The following is a 22025-nucleotide window of genomic DNA, read 5'->3' on the forward strand; positions in this document are numbered from 1 at the left end:
TCTGGTGCATTTGTTTTAAATAACATTCTTACCTTACCTTGAGTCACATGGTACATAAAGGATGGGAACCTAGAGAACTCAGTAGAGCAAATGACTGTAGGTTCTTCTCTGATTCTTTACCCTCTGTAGCAAATCAAGCAACTCTAAAAAAGTGATTTTTTTTTTCTTCTCTCAAACATTTAAGGTTTCATCTAACAAAGCTGAAACTAAAACTGATTCAGAAGACAAGGTAGGTAGTTTTATACATCTATGTGTGTGCCTGCAGTTAGGTTTCAAATAACTTTCATTCAGCTAACATTCGTTAGGTATCTACTATGTTCAAGTCACTAGGGGTGCAAAGATAAAAAATAACATGGTCTCTGACCACAAGTAGTTTACAATCAAACAAAAGGATTATGGATATAGATATACTCATATGCTACTTTATAACCTAGAAAAATGCATGATAATGTGCTTAACTTCCCTGCTAGGTTCTTATTTTAAGCTGTATGTACATGTAGTTGGGTATTGTAGAAGCATCTCATTGAGATGTTTCAAAATAGAGTATATAACGGTAATGGAAATCAAAGTTGTCATTTTCCCACTTGAGTCTCTGAATGGTAGCCTTAATGTAAAATCAAATAGTTGAGCAGCTAGATGACAAACTCTTTTATGTATTTAAGAGTTTAAGGGAAAATGCCAGTGTTCTATGCTTGGGCTATTCATTGTGCAAGCTTTAGACCTTTCAAATACATCAAAACTTATTTTCTCAAACTATTTTAGCAGTGGTAAATGTTGATTTCGAAATGAGCTCATGCTGATCCTTATTCTTATTTATGCCTACTTGAGAAAAGATGCAGCTTTTCACTACAACACCTTTAAAAATTCCTATTCTAAAATTATCCGTATTGATCTAAGATTTTTTCATAGTAAACTTCACTCACAAGGTGTTGTTTTGTTTTTGTTGGTATTTTTCCCCTGCTTGATTTGTCTGACTTGGTTGGGTTACATACTTCAATTAATGAAAAAAAATATAATGTATATGTGTATATGATTCCCATATATGCACACATATATTCATAACAAGGTAGAATATTAAAGGGGCAAAGGAGAGGACCAGGCAAAATCCTTAGTGTACATTTAAGGAGAAAGAGACCATTTTCAGCTGAGGGAATCAGGAAAAGCTTCATGGGAGCTGGAGTTTGAAAGAGTCTTTCAACGGGTACACAAGTGGACAGAGTACTCTCCTGACAATCATCTATATAAATCCATGGAGGTGAGAGAATGCAGGGTGATATCTTGGATCAGTCAATAGATCAATTCACCTAGAATATAAATTACATGAGAGGATATGGTATGAAATAAAACGAGTGGTGGCTAAGTGCCAGACTATGGAGGAACTTAAATTCCAGGTTACAGAATATGCATCTTATATTGCAATAAGTCAAGAGTCACTCAAGATTTATGATCAGGGGAATAACACTGTCCTAGGTATTAAGAAGCATTGGAGAGGGGAGAGACTGGCAGCATGGAGACCAGTAAAGAAGTTTCTATAATAGCATAGGTGAGCAACAATGAGGGACTGATTTGGTGGATAAGAATGGACAAATGAAAGAGATATTGCAGTGCTATGCTACCATAGTAGATCCTCCAAGGATGGGCATACGAGGATAAACATGTGAATATTGGTCCAGGAGTGGCATAGAAATAAGACAGAAGGAGAGAGACAGAGAGAAACAGAGACACAGAGAGACAGAGACAGAGAAACAGAGACAGAGAGAGAGACACAGAGTCACAGAGACAGAAAAAGACAGAGAAATAGAGAGAAACAGAGACACAGAGTAATAGAGACAGAAAAAGACAGAGACAGAAAGACACAGAGTTACAGAGACAGAGAAACAGAGAGAGACAGAAACAGAGAGACACGGAGATAGAAAGACACAGTGACAGAGACAGAGAGAAAGACACAGAGACAGAGAGACAGATACAGAAAGAGATAGAGATAGAGAGGCACACACACAAAGAGAGACAGAGACAGAGAGAGGGAGTATGATAGAGAGTGAGTGCTAGAGCCAGGAGGACCTGAGAGCTCAAGTCTTGCCTCTGATACACACTGGCTGTGGGACCCTGGGCAAGTCACTAACCTCTCAGATAACTCTAAGAGAATGAGTTGCAAAAAAGAGGGTGACCTGCATTGGTAGAGGGAGTTTCTTTGTCTGGAAGCTCCCTATATCAATGAAATGACACACCCAGTACCTATCCCTCTATCAATGAGGTAAAATGAATAGAACCTGCAACTGACTGGCTCTAGAGGGTGAAGGACTAGGAGGATGGTGGTGTGGATCTATCAAGAAGAAACAGGGAGTATGAAAAGAGCAGGTTTGAGAAAAGAAATGATTACTGCTGTTGGGTTGGAGGTTGAAGCACAAGCAGGATGTCCAGGTAGAAATGTCTCTTAGATAGAAATACAGGGACAGGAACTTGGGGAAAAGATTGGCCTGCATATAATATGTTATGTGTATACACACACGCACACACACAGAGGCACATGAGCCCACACACCCACATCTTTTGCAGTCATTTGCATAGATGAGATGAGCAAAGCTCTGGGAATGAATGAGATCATCAAGAGAGACTACAGAGAGAATAAAAGAGCTAAGGATAGAGCCTTGGGGGGTAGGGGGGTGGGGTGAGGTACAGGAGGGGAAGAGCAGTTGGGTAACAAGGGAAGGAACTAACAAAAGGTCAAGCAGAACTCAGATGTGTCATACAGAAGGGACTTAATAAATGTTTGTTGATTGTTGTTGACTGAAGCAGAGAGGTAGGAGAAACAGAATTAGACAGAATTATGGAAGCCAAGGCAGAAAAGAATCTTTCTAAGGAGGAGTTGGTCAGCAGTATCAAAAGGATAAAGCCTAAGAAAAAGTCCAATTTGCCAATGAAGAATTCATTACTCATCTGGAAGGGAACCATTTTTAGTCCAGTTGTGAGGACTAAAACCAGATTGTGATGAGTTGAGTAAGTAAGTAGTGAAGAATTATAAGGAATAAATGAAGACTATTCCTTTTAGAAGTTTAGCAATGAAGGGAAGGAGAAAGAAAGGATGATGGGAAAAAAATAAAAAGAAAGGATGATGGGCTGAAAGGGGTAGCAGCATTGAGGGCAGAGTTTTTTGTTTTCTTTTGTTTTTAATAAAAGAACCCCAAGCAAGTTCGTAAGCAGAAAGGAAGAAGCTAGTAGTAAAGGAAAGATCGAAAGGATGAGCCTTAGCAAATATAGTCTTCACACTCTGAAACTAGAGGGAAAGAATCAAGTAAATGATAAACATTTATTAATCACCTACTGTGTACCAGGCACTGTGCTAAGTGCTGGGGGTATGAATAAGAAAAAGAAAGACAGTCCTTGCCCTCAAGAAGCTTATAATCTAATAGGGAAAGACAACACATAAAATAAAGGTGAAAAGTTGGGGGCTGGGGAAAAGTAAAGAAGTCAATCAGGGAACTCCTGAAGTAGTATGGCCAAGTGAGAAATGAAATGTCTGAACTGGGCTCTTTCCTTAAATGGAGGTTTGGAGTTCCTGGCCCCACCGTCCAATCAGAGAGGCAGAGAGTAGTGATGAGGTAGAGAACCAAGGCTGACAAGATCTAGTAAGATGATGAGGTTATCTCAATAATCAGCTTCTTGGGGGCATCATGGAAAAGTCAGTCAGAGAAGTCCCAAAGTGAGTCAGTCACATAAGAAGTGAGAAATGAGAAATTAAAGAAGAGAGACTGGGTGATGTTATAAAGAGGTTTTGAGTTATGGAGAAGGAGAAACAAGGGAAACATGACAGATGACCTTGGTCTTCTCAGTAAAATAGGAGACAAGGTCATCTGCAAAGAGAAGGGGAGGAGGAGTGATGTTGAGGGCTTGATGAAATTTGAGAAAGGTTTGGGACAGCCACAATGTGATAAGGAACAAATTAAGGATGAATAAAGAGAGTCCTGTGCAATGGTGAGAGCCCATTTGAGGCTGGATGTCATAAATTTGTAGCAGCCTTGGTCAGCATGGTTTCATGACTTTCTCTAGCAGAACTCTGTGTCTCCAAAGTAGATGAAGAAAAGAGTTGGGGCAGCTCAGGGTTGGGGACCAGAAGAGCAGGAAAAGGCAGAAGGATAAAGAAGCAAAGAATTCAAGGACAATAGATAATACATTGTTGATATGACTATCTATAAGAGCCAAAATTGTGGAGGGAGAGAAGTGAAGTCAGAAAAAGGTCCTGAAGAAAGAAGGGGACAAAAGGACACAAAAAGAGTTAAGAAAAGTTTCAGGAGGAGAGAATTAGTGGAGGATGGGGGAAGTCAAAAGATTATGATATGAGAGAGGAGCTTCATAGTCCCCTCTCTCCGTTAGCAAATACAAGGATCAGGAGAGGGTGATAAAATCAGATGGCATCCAAAAGAGAAGATGTTGCTGAGGATAGTAGCAGAAAGAGAGTGTGGAATTGCAATGAAGAATAGAAAGCATTTTACCTCCTTCTGCTAGCCCCTGTGGGTCAGGGTTTTGAGCAAAGGAGCATCTTAGTGTCAGAGGGGATGATGGGAAATGATATGCTGTCTGCCTTCAGAGATGATGTAGGTTTCAGTTATCACCAGATGAAAGGAGTGTAAGAGGAAGAGTTCTAAGGTCAATTATCATTTGACCACAACAGAATGGGGTTTCAGAGGTGGGCACAGGAAGATATGGAATGGGGAGGTATAGGGCCAAGATGATAGGTTCAAGATCATGAAGAGAAGTAGCTCAGACACATGTGTGATACTGAATGATCTGGATTTATGGAGCAAGAGGTTGTGTTGCTAATGGAGGGCAAATAGAACCCCAAGGAAACAGGAAGTTACAAGCTAAACTGGTTTGAAGGAAGCTTCATATTTCTCATCTCCCATTGTTTGCCCATGTGTATGTAGTTTGTGTGTGTGTGTGTGTGTGTGTGTGTGTGTTTTCCTCTGTATCTTCATATCTAGATTTTGAATAAATGAATGGATGGAGAGTTTCCTTGGCTATTTCAGCCAAGTTATCGGAGTGTGCTGTAGGCCATGTGCTCTTAAGCTGATGACCTTGACGGATATTTCACTTCATTCTCAGACTCAGTTCATTTTGTTAATCAGCTCTTGTTTATAATCAACCCAAGAGCCATTTTCAAAGGCATGAATGGGGACAGTGATTGCTCCGTTGTCGTCAAGATCTTTCTCATCCTCTAATTTCTGAGGTTGAGAATTAGCAACTAAAATGGAAATGGCCATAGAGTAATTGTAGCCATTGTGTGGTGACCTTCCTCTTTTTGTTGCTATGCAAACATGCCCAGCAAACTCAGCAGAAACTGCACAGAGAAGGTTTAAAAGGAGTGAAACTCCTCTGGAAGCAGACTGGAGGTGCCAGATTTTTTAATATTTCACAATATGCCCATTGTTATTCCAATGATCAAAAAAAAATCCTCCCCTTGGAATGAAGGTGTTCAGTAAAATTAAATAGCTTCCCTCTAGGAAACTTGCCAAATGTTAATGAAGGGCGTGTGGAGAGTACAGCATATCCCATGGGGAGCCTAGGACTCTCCGAAAATATAACAAACTCTCCAAAAAGCAACTGACTATTTGGAATAATAGATTTCTAAAGAAAATTTTCCCCTTTCCCACTGACATCACAGATTCTCTCCAGGGAAACTCGTGATTCAATTTTCATGAGAACTGTGGTGAAAAATAGAGCCATCTGAGAGATATACTCTATGCTCTTCTGATTGTCCTTACCTTTTCAGTCTGAAGATATGGCCAAGAAATGATGGCTTCCGTATACCCCGCCATCCTCCCCTAAGTCTCACAGAATCCCTTGCACTCAGAATTATGTTCCTTTGACTCGGGTCTATGTATTTATTCTTGAATTTGTCTATTTAAGGAACCTAAATGGATTGTCTTTATTATGTGTTTGTCATACAGCAAGCAGGGCTTAGGGCACTGCCACACAAAGTACTTCTTATTTCCCCATGCTCTACATTTTGGACATATTTTGCACGAGTGGGTTTGGCCCAATGCACTCTCACTACTCTATCTCTTTTGGCCTCCACTCCTGTCCTAGAATTAAAATATCAGGGTTATCTGGAAATGATGAGATCTCAATATTCCTCCCCACGGACTTGGACATAGTTCCCTCTGGCACCATTTGCAGCTTTGTGGCCTAACAGGAGGAACATTTATGAGCACAGTTTCACAACCATTATAATAACCCTTTTTAAGACCTTGTTTCAAAAGGCCTTTTAAAGGACTTTTTTTAACTGAAAGTTGCATCCCTGCTTCTGGGAAGTGTTTGGTCTTTACTTGACATTGTAGTTGACACATTGACAAATAGCTGTTAGTTAAGCAAGTCTTATGATAAAATGTCAGCTATTATAATTATCATTAAATAGAATGTATATAATGTTCCTCAATCCAGAAAGACACACAACATTGGCATGGGACAACACTGTCACTGAGGCTGACAATGAAAGTGTCCATTACTGAACAATTTCAGTTCTATATCCTCTTTAACTTAGCCAGAGTAGATCAGTTCATGAAAGAAAGTTTCATTAACATTTAGCCTCTTTAATAGCCTGGTTTTGCCATTACAAAATGAAATTACCACTCATGCCTAGAGATACTTGTCCATCCCTTCCACCCCTAAATAGAAATGATCCTATTATCCTGTGATCCCAGAGTCCTTTCCTTTCCCTTGTGTAGACATTGCATATGTGGGGGGAAAATATTCTGGAGCCTTCCGGTGCTTAAAAGTCACTGAGAATAGATATAGCTTCGTATTTCTTTAATTGTTATTATACTCTTAAGGCTGCTAAATTTTTGAGGTAAAAATTGAGAAATTGGACTAATCACTAGGATCTATTGTGTGACAAAAGATATAGTCATTTGAAGCTATCTGCTTGAGGAAGTCTATTTTTCTCTTTTCATCCGGATGGCTAATAGGGTGTGGACACTACCTAAATGCATTTTGACTGTCATTACTGAATGAGTTACCATTTACAAAGGCCCTCTTACCCAGCTGAGAATTTGGGTGTGCCTAAATTTCCATGCAATAAGCCATCCTCTTAGAGGGGAATCATCACCCATCATTAAACATTCAGATATTATTAGGATAGGCATTTGGGAACAATATCCATTGCCAGGTGTGTGACTGTCTTAACATGTAATTACAAATGAAGAGCAAGTGGAAAATGTAAAATAAAGTCAAAAACTACTCAACTGTGACTACTATCACCTGAAAGGGATCGAAAGCTGAGAAGGTCCATGATGGACCATCTGGTCAGAAGACAACGGGAGAAGTCCAGGCCAAAGGAGCCAAGAAAAAGAATCCAGAGAGTCCCAGTCTAGGCTATGCCTTTAGAAAATTCTTTAGGCATAAGGTGTGTATCTTGTTGCTAGAGAAAGCAGAACCCTGTCCTGAGATGGATGATATGTGGTCATCTACTGACCAAAGTCCACCTTGGCAAAGGGAGAGGTTTCTGTAGGTGTTTGAGACTGTCAGATAACAAATGATGTTGGTATGAGATAGTATAGGATAGTGAAAAGAGCACTGGATCTGGAGTCAGCAGACCTGGATTCAAGTCATGTCTCTGCCACTTACTACCTGCGTGACCTTGGGTAAGTCACTTAATTTCTTTCAGCCTAAGTTTCCCAACTATAAAATAAGGGGCTTCTATTAGATTGCCTCTACCACCCCTTGCAATTCTAAAAATCTCCAGTCTATGAAGCCAGTTTGAACAACAGTCTCAAAACCTGCATGGTTACAAACCTGCCCTCCCTAGTATCTCCTACCTGTAGGACAGGGTTCTAAAATAATTCTCCTAACCCAAAAGCCATGCCTCTTACCTGGCTGAGAAAACCTATATAACTATGATTTGACCCTGGTACTAACAAAACTTACACCATCCTGCAGCAGACAAAGAAGAGGAAAAACAATGGATTAAGGGCAGGGTGATTGTTAGAATAGCCTCTTGGTTATGAAGCTGCAGGTACACAGGTATCAACTTCCCAGTTTGCTAGAGTGATGCTCTTGGGTGCTCGAGAGAACCTACTATAGCTACATTATTCCAGCATATTTGGAAGCGAGTCAGAAATATCCCCCAAGCTCAGCTTAATGGAATGAGCACGTACAGAAAGCCCTCTCTCTGAATGTCCTATTCTGGGAGCCATGCCTGTAAGCAGGGGCTCTTTGGAAATCCTTTGCAGGTGGAGTTGAAATTTATACAAGCTATCAATATTGTGAATTTATTCTTAGAAATGAGAGAGCATTTAGAGATGTTAAGCATATTTCCTTAAAGAGAAATATTGTTCTGGTAAAGGACAGTGATGATCTGCTATAATTTGCAGTTCAGAGCTTCCCCCCCCCACCCTACCCCCAAAAAAGCAGTTATACCCTGGACAGCATCTCATGACTGACTGCAGACAAAATATGATATCATTCATCACATGGGAGCATTCCAGACCAACACCCACTTGGGATGTTTTTGTGAGCAGGGGATTTTGATAATTAAAGGATTTTTTCTTTTGTTCAAATATATGTATATTTGAACAGGCATATACACACATAATATATACATGTGTATATATACATACAAACATATAATATTAACCATGTCACTTCAATGTTCCCAATCTAAAGTCTCACCCTAACCTTTTACTTTTACCTACCCACCATGCATTTCAATAAGGGGAAATGCAATGCTTACCTTAAGACCACCATTTTAGGGGGAAGAGGGAGTACCAAATAATCTGGTGGACTATATTATACCACTAATGCATATGCAAAATGAGGAAGGACTGATTTCTGGGAAAACTCTGGGAAGATGGAGAAGAAATGCCTCATTATGGCCTTCTATGTTATCTGTCAACTCCATTTTGGCAAGTCTACTCTGTGATACCCGTATGATCTCCTAGGGCTGCCTTTTCCAAATTCTCTGAATTCTTTTCACACAGCAACTTAATGCATGATTTCTGAAGCTTGTGGCTGCCTCTGAGACCCTTTCTCCTGGCCACTGGAAGCTTTTCATTTTCCTCCTGTCAGAATTCTATCATCACTAATGGAATGGCCCATTAAAATGGAAATAGGTGCATCAAAATCAAATAAATAGGTCTTTCCATAGAGCTTTCCACAGGGTCATGAAGGGCATCCCTCTGATCCTCCCTTTTTTCTGACGTTTATAAATGATGGCCAAAGGGGAAGCTTATACCCCTTAATACCAAGCCTGGGATTCAGATCTAAAACACTTGTCTTTTACTGCTCAGGCAATAAGAGCTAAGGAAGACTAGGAGCTAGCTATTGCTGCACTACAGACCTGGCTATGTGTGCATAGCCAGGTTAACTTCTCTTGAGTCTCCTGTGTCCCTTCTGTAAAGTATGAATGCCAACATACTATCAACTTCATAGAAATAAAAGGTCCTGGGTGCTCTGATGGTGAAGACATTATTTTTAGTCAGTTTAAAATACAGGCATTGTTATTTTTCTTAAGTAACATAGAAATGTCAACATTATAAGAGATTAAAATTAGAGTTTTGTCTTTCACAAATAGAAACTATGGTGTAGCTCATTTTTCTTATGGCTACATGACTCATGATCAACTCTAGTCAACTGAGAAGTATTTATTAAATACTTACCACATACCAGGCTCTGTGCTAAGCCCTAGAGATATGAAGACAGAAATGGAAAAAGTTTCTGCCCTCAAGGAGCTTCCATTCTATCTAGGAAGACAACATGTATAGATAAAAGTACATCAGAAATATGTATAAAATGGAGAGAAGGTAATTTTTGAGAGTATGCATTATTGTTAGAAAACACACACCAAGTTATCAGAGTTTTTAACTTGGCAAGTTTTCTAAGAAACAGTTTTCCATCTCTATAGAGGATTCAGTTAAGCCACCTTCTCATCTTAGAAAGCTAAGCTTATTATTGAGGGTTTCATATGAGAGGTTTTCTTCATACATTCATTGTTTTTCAGGTCTTTGTGTAATATTTATCCCTTACTAACATCATCCCACAATGTGAAAATAAGATTAACAGTACTAGTAACATGGCATGATATATCTAGATACAATACATTTGAGTGGCCTCAGGAAGTTGCCATAACTAAGTGGAAGCAAAATATATATATATACATTATATATATATTATATATATATGTGTGTGTGTGTGTGTGTGTACGCATATATATATGATATGTTCCTCCTGCACTGAAAATCAGTGGCCAAAACGTAGAAAAGAGTGACCAGTAATATGGCCAAGCTGTCAAAACTGCCCCGAATGGTGAAAAACAGAGGGGACAAAGCAAGGTACCTTCATATCCCACCAAAGACACTAGAGGTGTGACCCTGGACAAGTCACATAATCTCTCTGGGCTTCATTCAGTATCGTCATCTGTAAAACGAAGGAGCTGGGATCTATGACCCCTTCTAGCTCTCAGTCTATGATGCTATGATCTTAGCCTTTCGTTTTCCAATGTTTCAAGCACTGCACAGATCACATGAGGCAATGCTCCAAGAGCCTAGAAGGGAACCTAATGATTTTCCTAACTCCTGCCAAGGGTATTGCTGTGCAGCCAGGCAAAGCAAGGCCCAGGATGATTTTTGCTAAATGGCAAAAGGGAAGGACAGATTGTACTGAATCTTGTTGTTTCCTTGAAATCCTGCTGTTGTACCTGATGTACTCCAGCAAGCAGCTCCTCTGGTAGACCCCTCTGTCACATAATGTAGAAATAACTCCCCAAAGAAGTCAGAGAGAAGCAGGTTTGTCAGGCAACACACTCTTATCCCACCTTTATCCCACCTGAATTCGTCTCTCCTAAAAAATGGCAACCCCTGGCAAAATCCTTTCTACCAATCTTTTCTTTTTTAGTATTTTGTCGTTTTAAAGAAGAAAATATTGGGCCACGTGTATTCATTTCCCCTTCAGTCCCCTTTAATTCTGTGAATACCCTTTTGAAGCTAAAACTGTGCAGATTGTCTAAGACTTGCTGGAACATGCATAATGCAGAAAATCATCAGCGATCTCATCTTGTCCTGCCATCTATGAAATACAGACAGTTTCTTTTTTTCCTTTAATTCTCCTGTGTTCTGCAGGTCTATGCATTTTAAAATGGGGCCGGAGATTACTCTTTAAAACTCATAGCAAGACTTTGATCACTCTTGTCAAAACTCATAGGAAGACTTTGATTTCCCTCTCTCTTTGGGGGCTTAGATTGTTCCATAGAGTGGTTGTCCCTCAAGACTGTCCAGTTAAATACTGAAAAGAAAAAAAAAGGCCTTGATTCAGTTTGGGTAACAGACTTAGTGACTTGTATGTATGCAGGGAAAAAATATATATATTCTCACTTCTTAGAGGGGGAGTTCTTAACCTTTTTTGTATCTTGAACCTTTTGGCAGAGTGACGAATTCTATGGATTTTTTCTCAGAATGATAACTGAATTAACTTAAATAACTGAAGGAAATACTAAATTTCAGTGAAAAGTTAGTGAAAATAAGGATGAAGTTATTTTTTTCTCATCCAAGTTCACAGACCTCCTGAAAACTACCTACAAACCCTTTGGGCATATGTCGTGGACCCAGGTTAATAATCCCTGCCTCAGAGGCTGAAACAGGATTTGGAAAATACTTTTCTGGGTGTGTCCACAGCAGAAAATCAAGAGGCCCCTTCCTTTTGCCAGTTTTTTTCTTCTTGGTGTCAGAGAAGGGAAAGATGGGCCATATCAAGAAGAGTTCTGCTCTCCTTGAAGGGAAGTTTTTTGGGGGAAAATGAGATAGGAGTGGGGCACACTAGCTGTGACTGGATCCATAACCCTATGCCCCGTCATAGCTAATTTACCTCTTTTCTGCCTCCTGAATTTCCTACTTGTTGGGAGAGAGGTGGAAGAGGAAATGTGGCCAGGGAAGGGAGGAAGGGGGGGTGCAGTCTTGTAAGGCACTGACTTTGTTTTCTATTTCTTTCCTTTTAGTCTTCAAAAGAAACTCAATCAACATCAAATACCAAAGTAAGTGTGTTTGCCACAACCAGATAGTTGTTGTAGAATGGACATTGCCGGGGAGGGGGAGGGGGAGTATAATTCAAATGAAGCGGTCTTAATCCATAGTCTTCCTTTCCAAGCAAACATTGGTCCTCGACATAAGTCAATAGTGGAAAGAGCACTGGACTTGGATTCCAAAGACCTGGGTTCAATTCCTACCCCTCCTAATTACCATCCATGTGGCCTTGGACAAATAAATTAACCTTTCTTGGCCTCAGTTTCTTCTTTATAGATTGAGGAAGTTAGCAAGCAAATAGGTAAGGCTCCTTCTAGCCCTAAATCATATGAAACTATAACCTAAGCAATTGTGTATTACTTGATTAAATCAAATCAGCAAGAATTGATAAAATTTGGAGACAGAAAGAAAAAAACAAAACACTACTTTTACCCTCAGGAATCCTGAAATCTCATGGTCCTTCCTCTCTGTGGACTTTTTTTGTTCCCTCATGCCCATTCACACAGTTTTGTATCACGCTCTGTGTCTGTGGCTTGCTGTTTCCTAGTTCCATAGGAGCAGGAACTTTTCCTTCTCTAACCCAGAAGCCCCACTGTGCCTTGCACAAAAGATGTTCAATATTTGTTAATTCAATCAATTGAATCTTAGGGAAAAAGTAAGACCCAGGCACAAGAACAACTAGAAAACAAGACCATGGATCATATAGTGGGGAAACTGTGTAGCGAGGCTCTGAGGAATCTAGGAATTCAGAGCTTATGGTTGAAAGGAGACGGGCAGAAAGAACAAAAGTTTAAATTATGTTAAGTGAGGAGCAGGAACCAGGATTGACTGAAGAAATTGGGTTTGGACAGGTAGCCATAGTAAGACAGAAACAGAAATGGATTAGGATTCCAAGGACCTGCATTTAGTCCTGCTTAGGTCACTCAATAACTGTGTGCCCTTGGTCACTTCCTCTCTCTGAGTTTCCCTTCCTCCGTAAAATGAGGGTTTGGATAAAATAATCCTTAAAATCCATTCCAATTTACATATTACATAATTCTGTGTCTCCCCCCCACCCCGCCCCATTCATCCTTTATCAATGTGTTAGAGTAGGAAAAAAAAAAATCACTAGACCTAAATTCAGGACATCTGGCTTGGAATCCCAGCTCTAGCAATATTACTATGGAGAAGTCATTAAACCAATCTCTCAGCCTCAGTTGTGAGGAAAGTGTTTGGTAAACCTAAAAATGATACAGGGAAGGAAGGAAAGAAGGAAGAAAGGAAGGCAGGAAGGCAGGCAGGTAGGCAGGCAGGAATGAAGGAAGGAAGGAAGGAAGGGACAAGAAGGGAAGGGAAGGGAAGCAAAGTAGTTGTCTACTATGTGCCAGGAACAGTGATAAGTGCTTTATAAATATTGTCTCATCTAATCTTCAAAACAACCTAGTTGATTGGTGAAATTATTATCCACATTTTATAGTTGAGGAAGCTAAGTCAGATGAAGGTTAAGTGACTTGCCCAGAGTCACACAGCTGGAAGGGTCTGAGGTCAGATTGGAACTCATATCTTCCTAATTCCAGGCCCAGCCCTGTCTCTGCTGTGCTATCTACCCACCTCAGTATAGAAATGTGTTACTATTAATCAAAATAAATTTAAAATATGTAGACATGCCTCATACTGGTCTGGATTTAGACTACACCATAGCCTAAAAGTGAATTCCACATTTCTCTAGCTGCATGTCCCCAATTAATTTATCATCCCTTCTAAAGAATTATTAGCACCCAGGTGGAATGGACCTTCATTCCTTTTAATTCTTTCCCTTTTCAATCATTTTGAGCAATTATTTGTCTTTTGGGGTTTGTTTGTTTTTAACATAGGGTGCTGAAAAGTCACCTGATTCTTCAGCTAATATAAAATCAGACAAAGCTGCCTGTTCATCACCTGAGGCCCAGGGGACACAGAAGAATACTAAAGGCTTGGACTCTTCAGCTCAGCAACAGACGACAGCATCCTCTGAATCAGCAAAGAATGGAACAAAGGAGAAATCCCCCACTTCTCTTCCTCTGGGCAAGCTCTTTTGGAAAAAGGTCTGTCTTGTCTTAGTTTGCCAGTCTCAAGGTTTGAAGGTATTCTGTTGCTTGATCTGTAGGGAATGTATTTCTAGAGACCAAATCAATATGTGTGTGTGTGTGTGTGTGTGTGTGTGTGTAATTATTATTCTCCTTCAACAGTGAGCTGTTGTACATTTCTCCAACAGGATGGAACTTGCATTTAAGTTGATGGTGTCTTACTGATTGCTTAGAAGAGTTAACTGCCTATCAGGTTAAAACATGTGTTTTGTGAGAGATAAAGAGGTACACAAATATGGTTTCTCTTTCTTTGAAGCACTCTTGCCCATAACATGCAAAGCGGTACCATTTTGTGATTTCTTTTAGCAGAGGTGCACTCATTAGAATAGTTGTTGACTTCAGGTTCTCTCCTGGTTTCCCATGTAAACTGTGAGTTCTTGGATAAATGAATGGCCTCTTGGAGGCTCTTGGGCTTGTCTTTTCCCCAGCCAGATGTGGTTAGTCATTAGAAGCTGTTTAGTTCTATTCTTGCACTGGGAATTCAGGGCGTTTACTCAGATCACCAACAAAGCAAATACACCCTTGGCTTTGACTCTACAAGGAAGTTCAAACAGTTGCTGTCTGGATTATTTTTTTCCCCTCCAGAAGCAGATGCCTCAGGTATGAGTAGTGAAAGGAAAGGGGGTGGAGTTATTCTGAGCACTCTCACATAATTACCATTGCTAGGGAAACCACTGGCATTGGTGTGCCTTCTAAATTGCTGCTTCATATGAAAGCAATAAAATAGAATGCAGAAGGTACTTGGGGATTTCAAAAAGGAGTTTGACAGAAGAAGCAAACTGTTAAATATTTAATTGGCAAATAAGCCTAGAAAGGTGTGTGTACAGATTCCTCTTTATGCAATAGGTGATAAATACAATGATGTTTGGAGAGACATTGCTTTGATGTCAATTTCATTTCCTTGTCTGGAATTCTAAAATAATTCTGAATTCTAATTCTAGATACTGTAAGATGCTATAGATCCTGTATTCTAGAATGTCTAGATTCTATAAGATGGGGAGATGACAAATACAATGTGATTGGTTCTTCAATATTGCTTTTCAATTTGTGACTGTTCTGGGGTAAGGAACCTGCTGCCTCGAGGCCAATGTGGTCTCGAGGCTGTATCGGTCCAGCTCTGTGTTCTGACACAGCCATCAATAACTATCAGCAGCTGTGTGGTGCAAGAGATTGAAGATTAGAGGCCCTGAGTTTGAATCCTGACTCTGCCACTTACCCACTTGTTTGACCTTGGGCAAATCACTCAACTTCTCTGCAACTCAGTTCCAGAGAGTAAAATGAGGGGGTTGGAACAGATCATCTCTTAAGTTCTTTTCCAGCTTAAAATTAGTGATCCCAAAGTATAGTATAGTTCCTACTCCTTCTATGAGGGAGACTTCTTTCTTACCAAACACCCCATTTTTTTTGAGGTTTCCATGTGCTGTTGTGCAATTTCATCCCTGTCTGGAGTTGCAATAGAATGATGGTCACAGAGTTTTCAACCTTTTAAACTCTGAGCCTCACCCACTTTGGGAGAAAAAAAATCATGCGCAGCCCTTTCTGCCCCATGTTTTGTCTCTGTGTTTTTACATACGTTCTCATCTCTGGAATATGAAATGAATAAACTGACTCCACCTGAAGGGATCCCACCAATGTGGGGACCTTGCTGATAAAGTTCTAGCTAAAGCAAAATCCTCTGCAAAAATGCAGGTCCAGATGGAAATTAAAACTGCATGTGATGGAAAACAAATGTGGTGTTTTTGAGAAGATTTAGGTATTTTTTTTCCTTTGAACCAATCATAGCTTTAAACCAATCTCAAGTGACTTCAGTAACGCTTTTAGGGGTCCATGATGAGAAGACCTGGAAAATGTTTGTAATTAATATTGCTTCCCAAGGTTTCTTTCTTCTAGTTCTCTCAATTGGAATTTCAAAAATGAGTTTTTAAAAAATTACTAAGGACACAGCATTGAGAAAGTATAGCATAGTAGAAAGAACACTGGACTTGGGGTCAGGAGACTTGGGTTCCAGTTCCATCTCTGCCATTCACAAACTATATGACTTGTAACAAGCCACTTAAACTTTCTAGGTCTCCTCTATAAAGTTCAGGAATGGAGGAAAAAGGAGTGTCCCTTTGTTCATTCATTCTTTTTTTTTTTTTAACATGGTCATAATATACTCCATTATCCAACATACTCCATTCTTCTGGTCTGCCTTTTTTTCACTTCACATTATTTCATAAAGGCCTCTGCACATATCTTTGCATGCCTCATTCTTGTCAGCCTTAATTGCATGTGAGTATTCCATTTCATTAATGTACCACAATTTCTTTAGCCATTCTATATCATGGGGTCTTTAGAGTTAGAAAGGCACATAAGATAGATCATCTAGGGGTCAATCCTCTCATTTTACAGATGAAGAAGCTGCACATTCTCCATTTATTCATCTTCAAAATTATGTTCTTGGGCTGGATGATCTCTATGGTCTCATTCCAGTGCAGACATTTTATGATTCTATCATAAAGATGATCATAAAGTTTCTTTTTAGCCCAAGCAACCTGTGAGTCTGTGATTCTATAAGATGTCTCTGTGTGAAGCTAAAGTCATAGGGGGCTTTTTAACTACTGCTGAAGAAGTTACTGTGAAAAATAAATAAATAACCTCTCACTCCCCTGAGAAAACTGATTTTACACTCTAATATAGTTGGGAAAGAGGGCTGAAATAAAGCTAACAAAAGGAAAAGTTCCTTTCTCTTTGTTTCATCACTAAATCAAGGAATCCCTCCTGAACCTTCACAGTGTGACAATCACTGTGCTAAATGCTGAGGAGGAGGCAAAAAACTCAATATTTGGTACTGGCTTGCCAGGAGCTTCCAGTATGGTTGGGAGATAAGACGCACCATCTGGGGGTAAGGCAAGATAGTATAGACTTCAATGCTATAGACCTTTGGAGAAGGGAAAACCCAGACAAGTCAAGGTAAGCTTCAGAAAGAACATAAATAGCAAAGTAGTCCTGGAATGATGGGTAGAATTTGATTTGACAGAGGGATGATTACAAGGGAACACTGCCACTTGGAGGGTGGGGAGGGGGTTGGGTTATATGAGTAAAGACCCACGTTAGAGAAAAGGTATGGTTTAAAGGGTTGAGACTGGAGTAGAAAGTACATACAGGGAGTTGTCATAAATAAATCACAGATAGATATGATACAAAACCTATGGAAGACATCTAAGCACGTCTGGTAACTCCACTGTGGAGGATTTCTGGAAAGACCTGGATAAGGATCATGTAGGATATAAAGGTGTGGATAAGTTGCTATCTGCCCCAAAGGAAGAAGCTTCCACTGCTATAAGATCATAGCTCCATTGAAGGGTTAGAGTAAAGGGTAATCTTATTATGGAGAGCCTAGAGAGATAAGTAGTTTAGACTTGATGGAGCAGACTATACCACCACAGTAGATGATATAAGGAAAGGCATAACTTGGTAAAGCACAAAGATTATTAGTCTCGCAATGGCATATAAATTGGCTTAGAAGTGCCATCAGGAAATATTTAGGACTTTTTACAAATGATTTTTTATTAATGTCTTTTGTTTTTACATTGTCTAGATTTCTCCCTGTATCCCTCCCTCACCCTCTCTTAGGGCTATCCCTTTGAACAAAGAATTTCTTTAAAAGAAAAATTGGGGTGGGGGGAGGAGAAATCTGCCAAGTTAATTCATACATCAAAGAAAAAACACATTATATGCAATTTTCCACAACAATGGACCTTCCCCCAACTATACAAAGGAATGGAGGGAGGTGTCTTCTCATATTTCTTCTTTGGGGACCAGTTTTTCTTCATAATTTGCAACGTTCATTTTTTTATTGTTCTATGGTAGTTTATCTCTTCATTTGCATTATTGCAGTTTTGTATGTGTGTGTGTGTGTGTGTGTGTGTGTGCATGTATGTGTGTATGTATGTGTGTGTATGTATATATACATATAATTTTCCTGGCTCTGCTTACTTCATTTTGCATCTAGGCATGTCTTTCCATACTTCTTTGTATTCATCATGTTCGTCATTTCTGATAGCACAGTAACATTTCATTTTGTTAATGCACCACAATTTTTCTTTAGCCATTCCCCAATTGATAAGTATCTGCTTTGTTTCTAGTTCTTTGCTACAACAAAAAGAGCTGCTATAAATATTTTGGTATAAACAGATCCTCCCTTTTTTGTTTTTCAGTGACTTCATGGGGGTATATACTTAGCAGTAGAATGTCACAGTCAAAGGGTGTGGACATTTTGGCCACTTTATTTGCACAATTCCAAATTACTTTCCAGAATGATTGTACTAATTCATAGCTCCACTAACAATTCATTAGAGTGCCTGTCTTTCTATGACTCAACCAGCCCTGACTATCCCCATCTTTTGTCACTTTTTTCCCAATTTGCTGACTGTGGGGTGAAACATAATTTGCCTTTCTCTTATCGTTAGTAATTTGGAGCATTCATATGACTGTTAATAGTTTTCAATTCTTCTTTGGAGAACTGTTTGTACATAGCCTTTGATCATTTCCATGTGTGTAAATTGGCTTAGATTTAAAACTGAGACAGACATGGGAGATGAGGCAGGGGAAGGGGAAGAGAGAAGAGGTAAGGAAATGGGAATTAGGGAGAGGGGGAGAGACAGACAGACGGACAGACAGACAGACAAAGGGAGGGTGGGTAGTGTTGCATAGAGGATAGAGATTTGGCTTTGAAATCAGGAAGACTAACATTCAAATCTTGTCTCTGAAATATATTGCCTGTGGGATCCTGGGCAAAATTGATTAATTTTAAGTGGCCTAGCTAACTATTCTCTAAAACTATAGGGTGCAGACAGTTAGCTGACCTGCACTTGTAAGAGAAACTGCCCTCATCTGGGAGTTCTCTATACTAGTGAAATCACAGGTCAGGTTTTTATCCTTTAAAAAAAAAAGATGAACATTACTAACCTAAGTAAAGGAATTTTTATTATTCAAGTCTATGCAGCAAGAAGAAGTGAACTGGCAATTATCTGGTTAATTTAGCCCATAGAAGCAGTCAAACTGGCTGACTTGGATTCCAAACTGGGAAGAGAGAGGAAGTTACAGGAGCACAGGACCTTATTTGTCATGGCTTATTGAACTCTCCCAACCTGTTAGTGACATGAGAGAGCAAACGCACAGCCCAGCCTCTGCCCTAAAGGCTTATTTTCTAATAATGTCATATCCCTAAGAGAAGGATCAAAGATTTTCTCTACATGTTTCAGTGGCAGCAGGAGATAAGAGAGATGGCAGAGCAGTGAGCAGTCTCGGGACAAAGAAAATTCTGTTTCCTGCTGGCCTGTGGAATGAATGAGAAAAGACCTTACCAATCATTAAACGATCATCCCACTCTCTTACAAATAAGGAAACTGAGGCCCGGAGAAGGGCAGTGATTTGCCCAGAGTCACACAATTAGGTCAGGGCAGTTAGAACAGGAGAGACTGGATCTACAAGTACACTGACTGTAGCGAACTCTTTCTACTACACCCTAGTTCAACAATGTGACACTCGTTATCTCATTTTCCATCCAAATTAAGGATGTTCTTTTCTCCCTGCTCAGGAAGCTGAAAACTGAAACGAATTATTGATCTAAGTATTCCCATGTTTTAAACACTGTTTGAGTTTAGTTCTGTGGAAATGCTTGAGAGTGTCTGTAAACACATAGAGGCCTTTGCTACAATCTTCAATGCATCTTCTAACTGAGAAAGGTAGGACAAACATGATTAAGAGAGAATTAAAGACTAAGCCAGATAAGTCGAAAGTAACAGAGCACTTAGAGAAATCCCAGGAAACTGAAGGCTAGAGCTGGGGAATTAGATGTCAAGCCCTGACCAAATTCTAGATGATATTATTAAACAAATAGTTTGTAAGGACTAGGATAAGAAGCAGGAAAAGTCATTTAATCAGCATGAGTTTGTGGTCTTATCATATGAACTTTACACCATTTTTTGATGGGCCCACTAGACTGGTTGATTAGAATAGCATGGTCATAGTGTAGAGTATTTTGTTTTTCATCAGGGCTCTTAACAAAGTCCCTCATGATATTGCTGAGAAGAAAATGAAGAAATATGCCTTAGATGATAATACGTATGGGTAAGATGCTTAGCTGGTTAAATTTCTCTTCTAGCGATACTTGGATACTCCTATTAACTAAAGATTTCAGCTACTACTGCAGTAAAGCATGCTAGTGAGGTTTATTGGATCAAATCTTCCCAAAGTGATCTTTTTATTGGAGGTCTACTATATTTTATGCTCTACGAAGGCAGATACCGTGTCGAATTTAATCTTTATATCTCCCTCTGTAGCCAGTACCGTGCTCTCTCTCTATAGTAGCTCTTAACAGATATTTGTTGAAATTTGTTTTTGAAATGGAATCCAGCTTGGTGATTTAATCATCAACATTTGTAACAGCTACTCCCAAAATTATGTGAAAAATCAACATAATTCAATCAAAGGAGTTTTTTGTAATGTTTCATTTAAAGTATAAACTTAAACATTGATACAACCAACTAAGCTTGTTTTGTAACTATTTGCATTTAAATTAATTAATTTCATCATTGAAAGTAGCATAACAATTTTTTAGTTACATCTTCGAAGTCCTCATCAGGAATATTTGTACATTCATTTTCATTCCTTTTCCTTATATGGTGCTAGTCAGTGTGTATTTCATTCTTCTGGGTCTAGCTTTTCTTTTCTTTGTTCATTCTGTTTGGTTTGCTTTTCATTATTTAATAGAAGTCTTTCCAGATTTCTTCATGTTCCTCATACTTGTCAGTCTCAAGTACATTATAGCATTCCATTAATTTAATCCCTATGATTTATTTAACGATTCTGGATCATAGGAACTTGTTAGTACAGTTGGAACTTAATAATTATTTAAATCAGATTTTACAGATAAAGAAATTGAGAGCCAAAGATGTTGTGACTTATTCGGGGTTCTACAGGTAGTAACTGTTAGAGCCTAGATAGGAACCTCAGTTTTCTAATACCAAATCCAGTGCTCATTCCTCTATACCATGGTACTCCCTGGAACTGGCACAAGAACCAAAATAAAGGACTATTGTTAAGAATGTATATTTTTATTCCTCCCCACCCACCACCATAACCAAGATTACAGTTTCTTATGCACTACAGTGAACATTCAATGGGCAGCCACTTTGCACACCCAGGAAACCAAAAAAAAAAGGCAAAATTTTTTTCTATCAAAACTCCATGATTAAGGATAACAGTGACAGGGAAAACATCTGAAAACCTACAATGCCACTGACAGGGTGATGAGTTTGGTCAGCCAAGAGAGTACTTTACTTGATGCCAATAGTGTCCACTTCCAGGTACTTGTCATGTCGGGTTGAGAAAGTTCGATTTCTATAGCGTGCTTTTTCCATTTGCTTATTTATACAACAAATCTCAGGAAAATAAGAGATGCAGTGTGGTGCACCCTTCCCTTCCCCCTGCCAAAAAAAAATAGCCTTAAAAGACTCGTGCTACCATCAAATTTAAAATGCACTATAATTTCCTGACAGTCAGAGGCTTCCTCAAACCAATCATTCTTGTCAGTGACATTTTGTGCCTATAGGAGTTTCAGGGTCATGGGGAAGGAAGGACAGTGCTAAGTGCTCCTGGCAGGAGAATCATAAAGTCATAGACTCCAATGACTCAAAGGGTTGTTAAGGGTCACCATGTCCAATACACCCATTGTCCACAGTATGAAACAAGTCTAGAGACATAAAGTGACTTACCCAAGATAACATGTACATTGATAGGATTTCAGAATTGAATAAGACCTTAGATATCAACTAATCTGGCCCCCACACACACACACACACACACACACACACACACATCTTACATGTGAGGAAATTAAGATCCATAGAGGTAAAAGTGACCAAGGTTA

General features: G+C 39.3%; 1 protein-coding gene across 1 annotated transcript in view; it reads left to right on the forward strand.

Moving 5' to 3' along the window:
- Positions 1-22025, forward strand: part of BCAS1 (brain enriched myelin associated protein 1) — a 141685-nt gene that overhangs the window by 75894 nt on the left and 43766 nt on the right. Inside the window, exons 5-8 of the mRNA XM_036750916.1 lie at positions 185-229; positions 7262-7399; positions 11981-12016; positions 13859-14068. Coding sequence (XP_036606811.1) covers positions 185-229; positions 7262-7399; positions 11981-12016; positions 13859-14068 — 429 coding nt within the window. The remainder of the gene's footprint in view (positions 1-184; positions 230-7261; positions 7400-11980; positions 12017-13858; positions 14069-22025) is intronic.

This window comes from Trichosurus vulpecula, chromosome 3 (genome assembly GCF_011100635.1).
Source record: "Trichosurus vulpecula isolate mTriVul1 chromosome 3, mTriVul1.pri, whole genome shotgun sequence".
NCBI classification, from domain to species: domain Eukaryota; kingdom Metazoa; phylum Chordata; class Mammalia; order Diprotodontia; family Phalangeridae; genus Trichosurus; species Trichosurus vulpecula.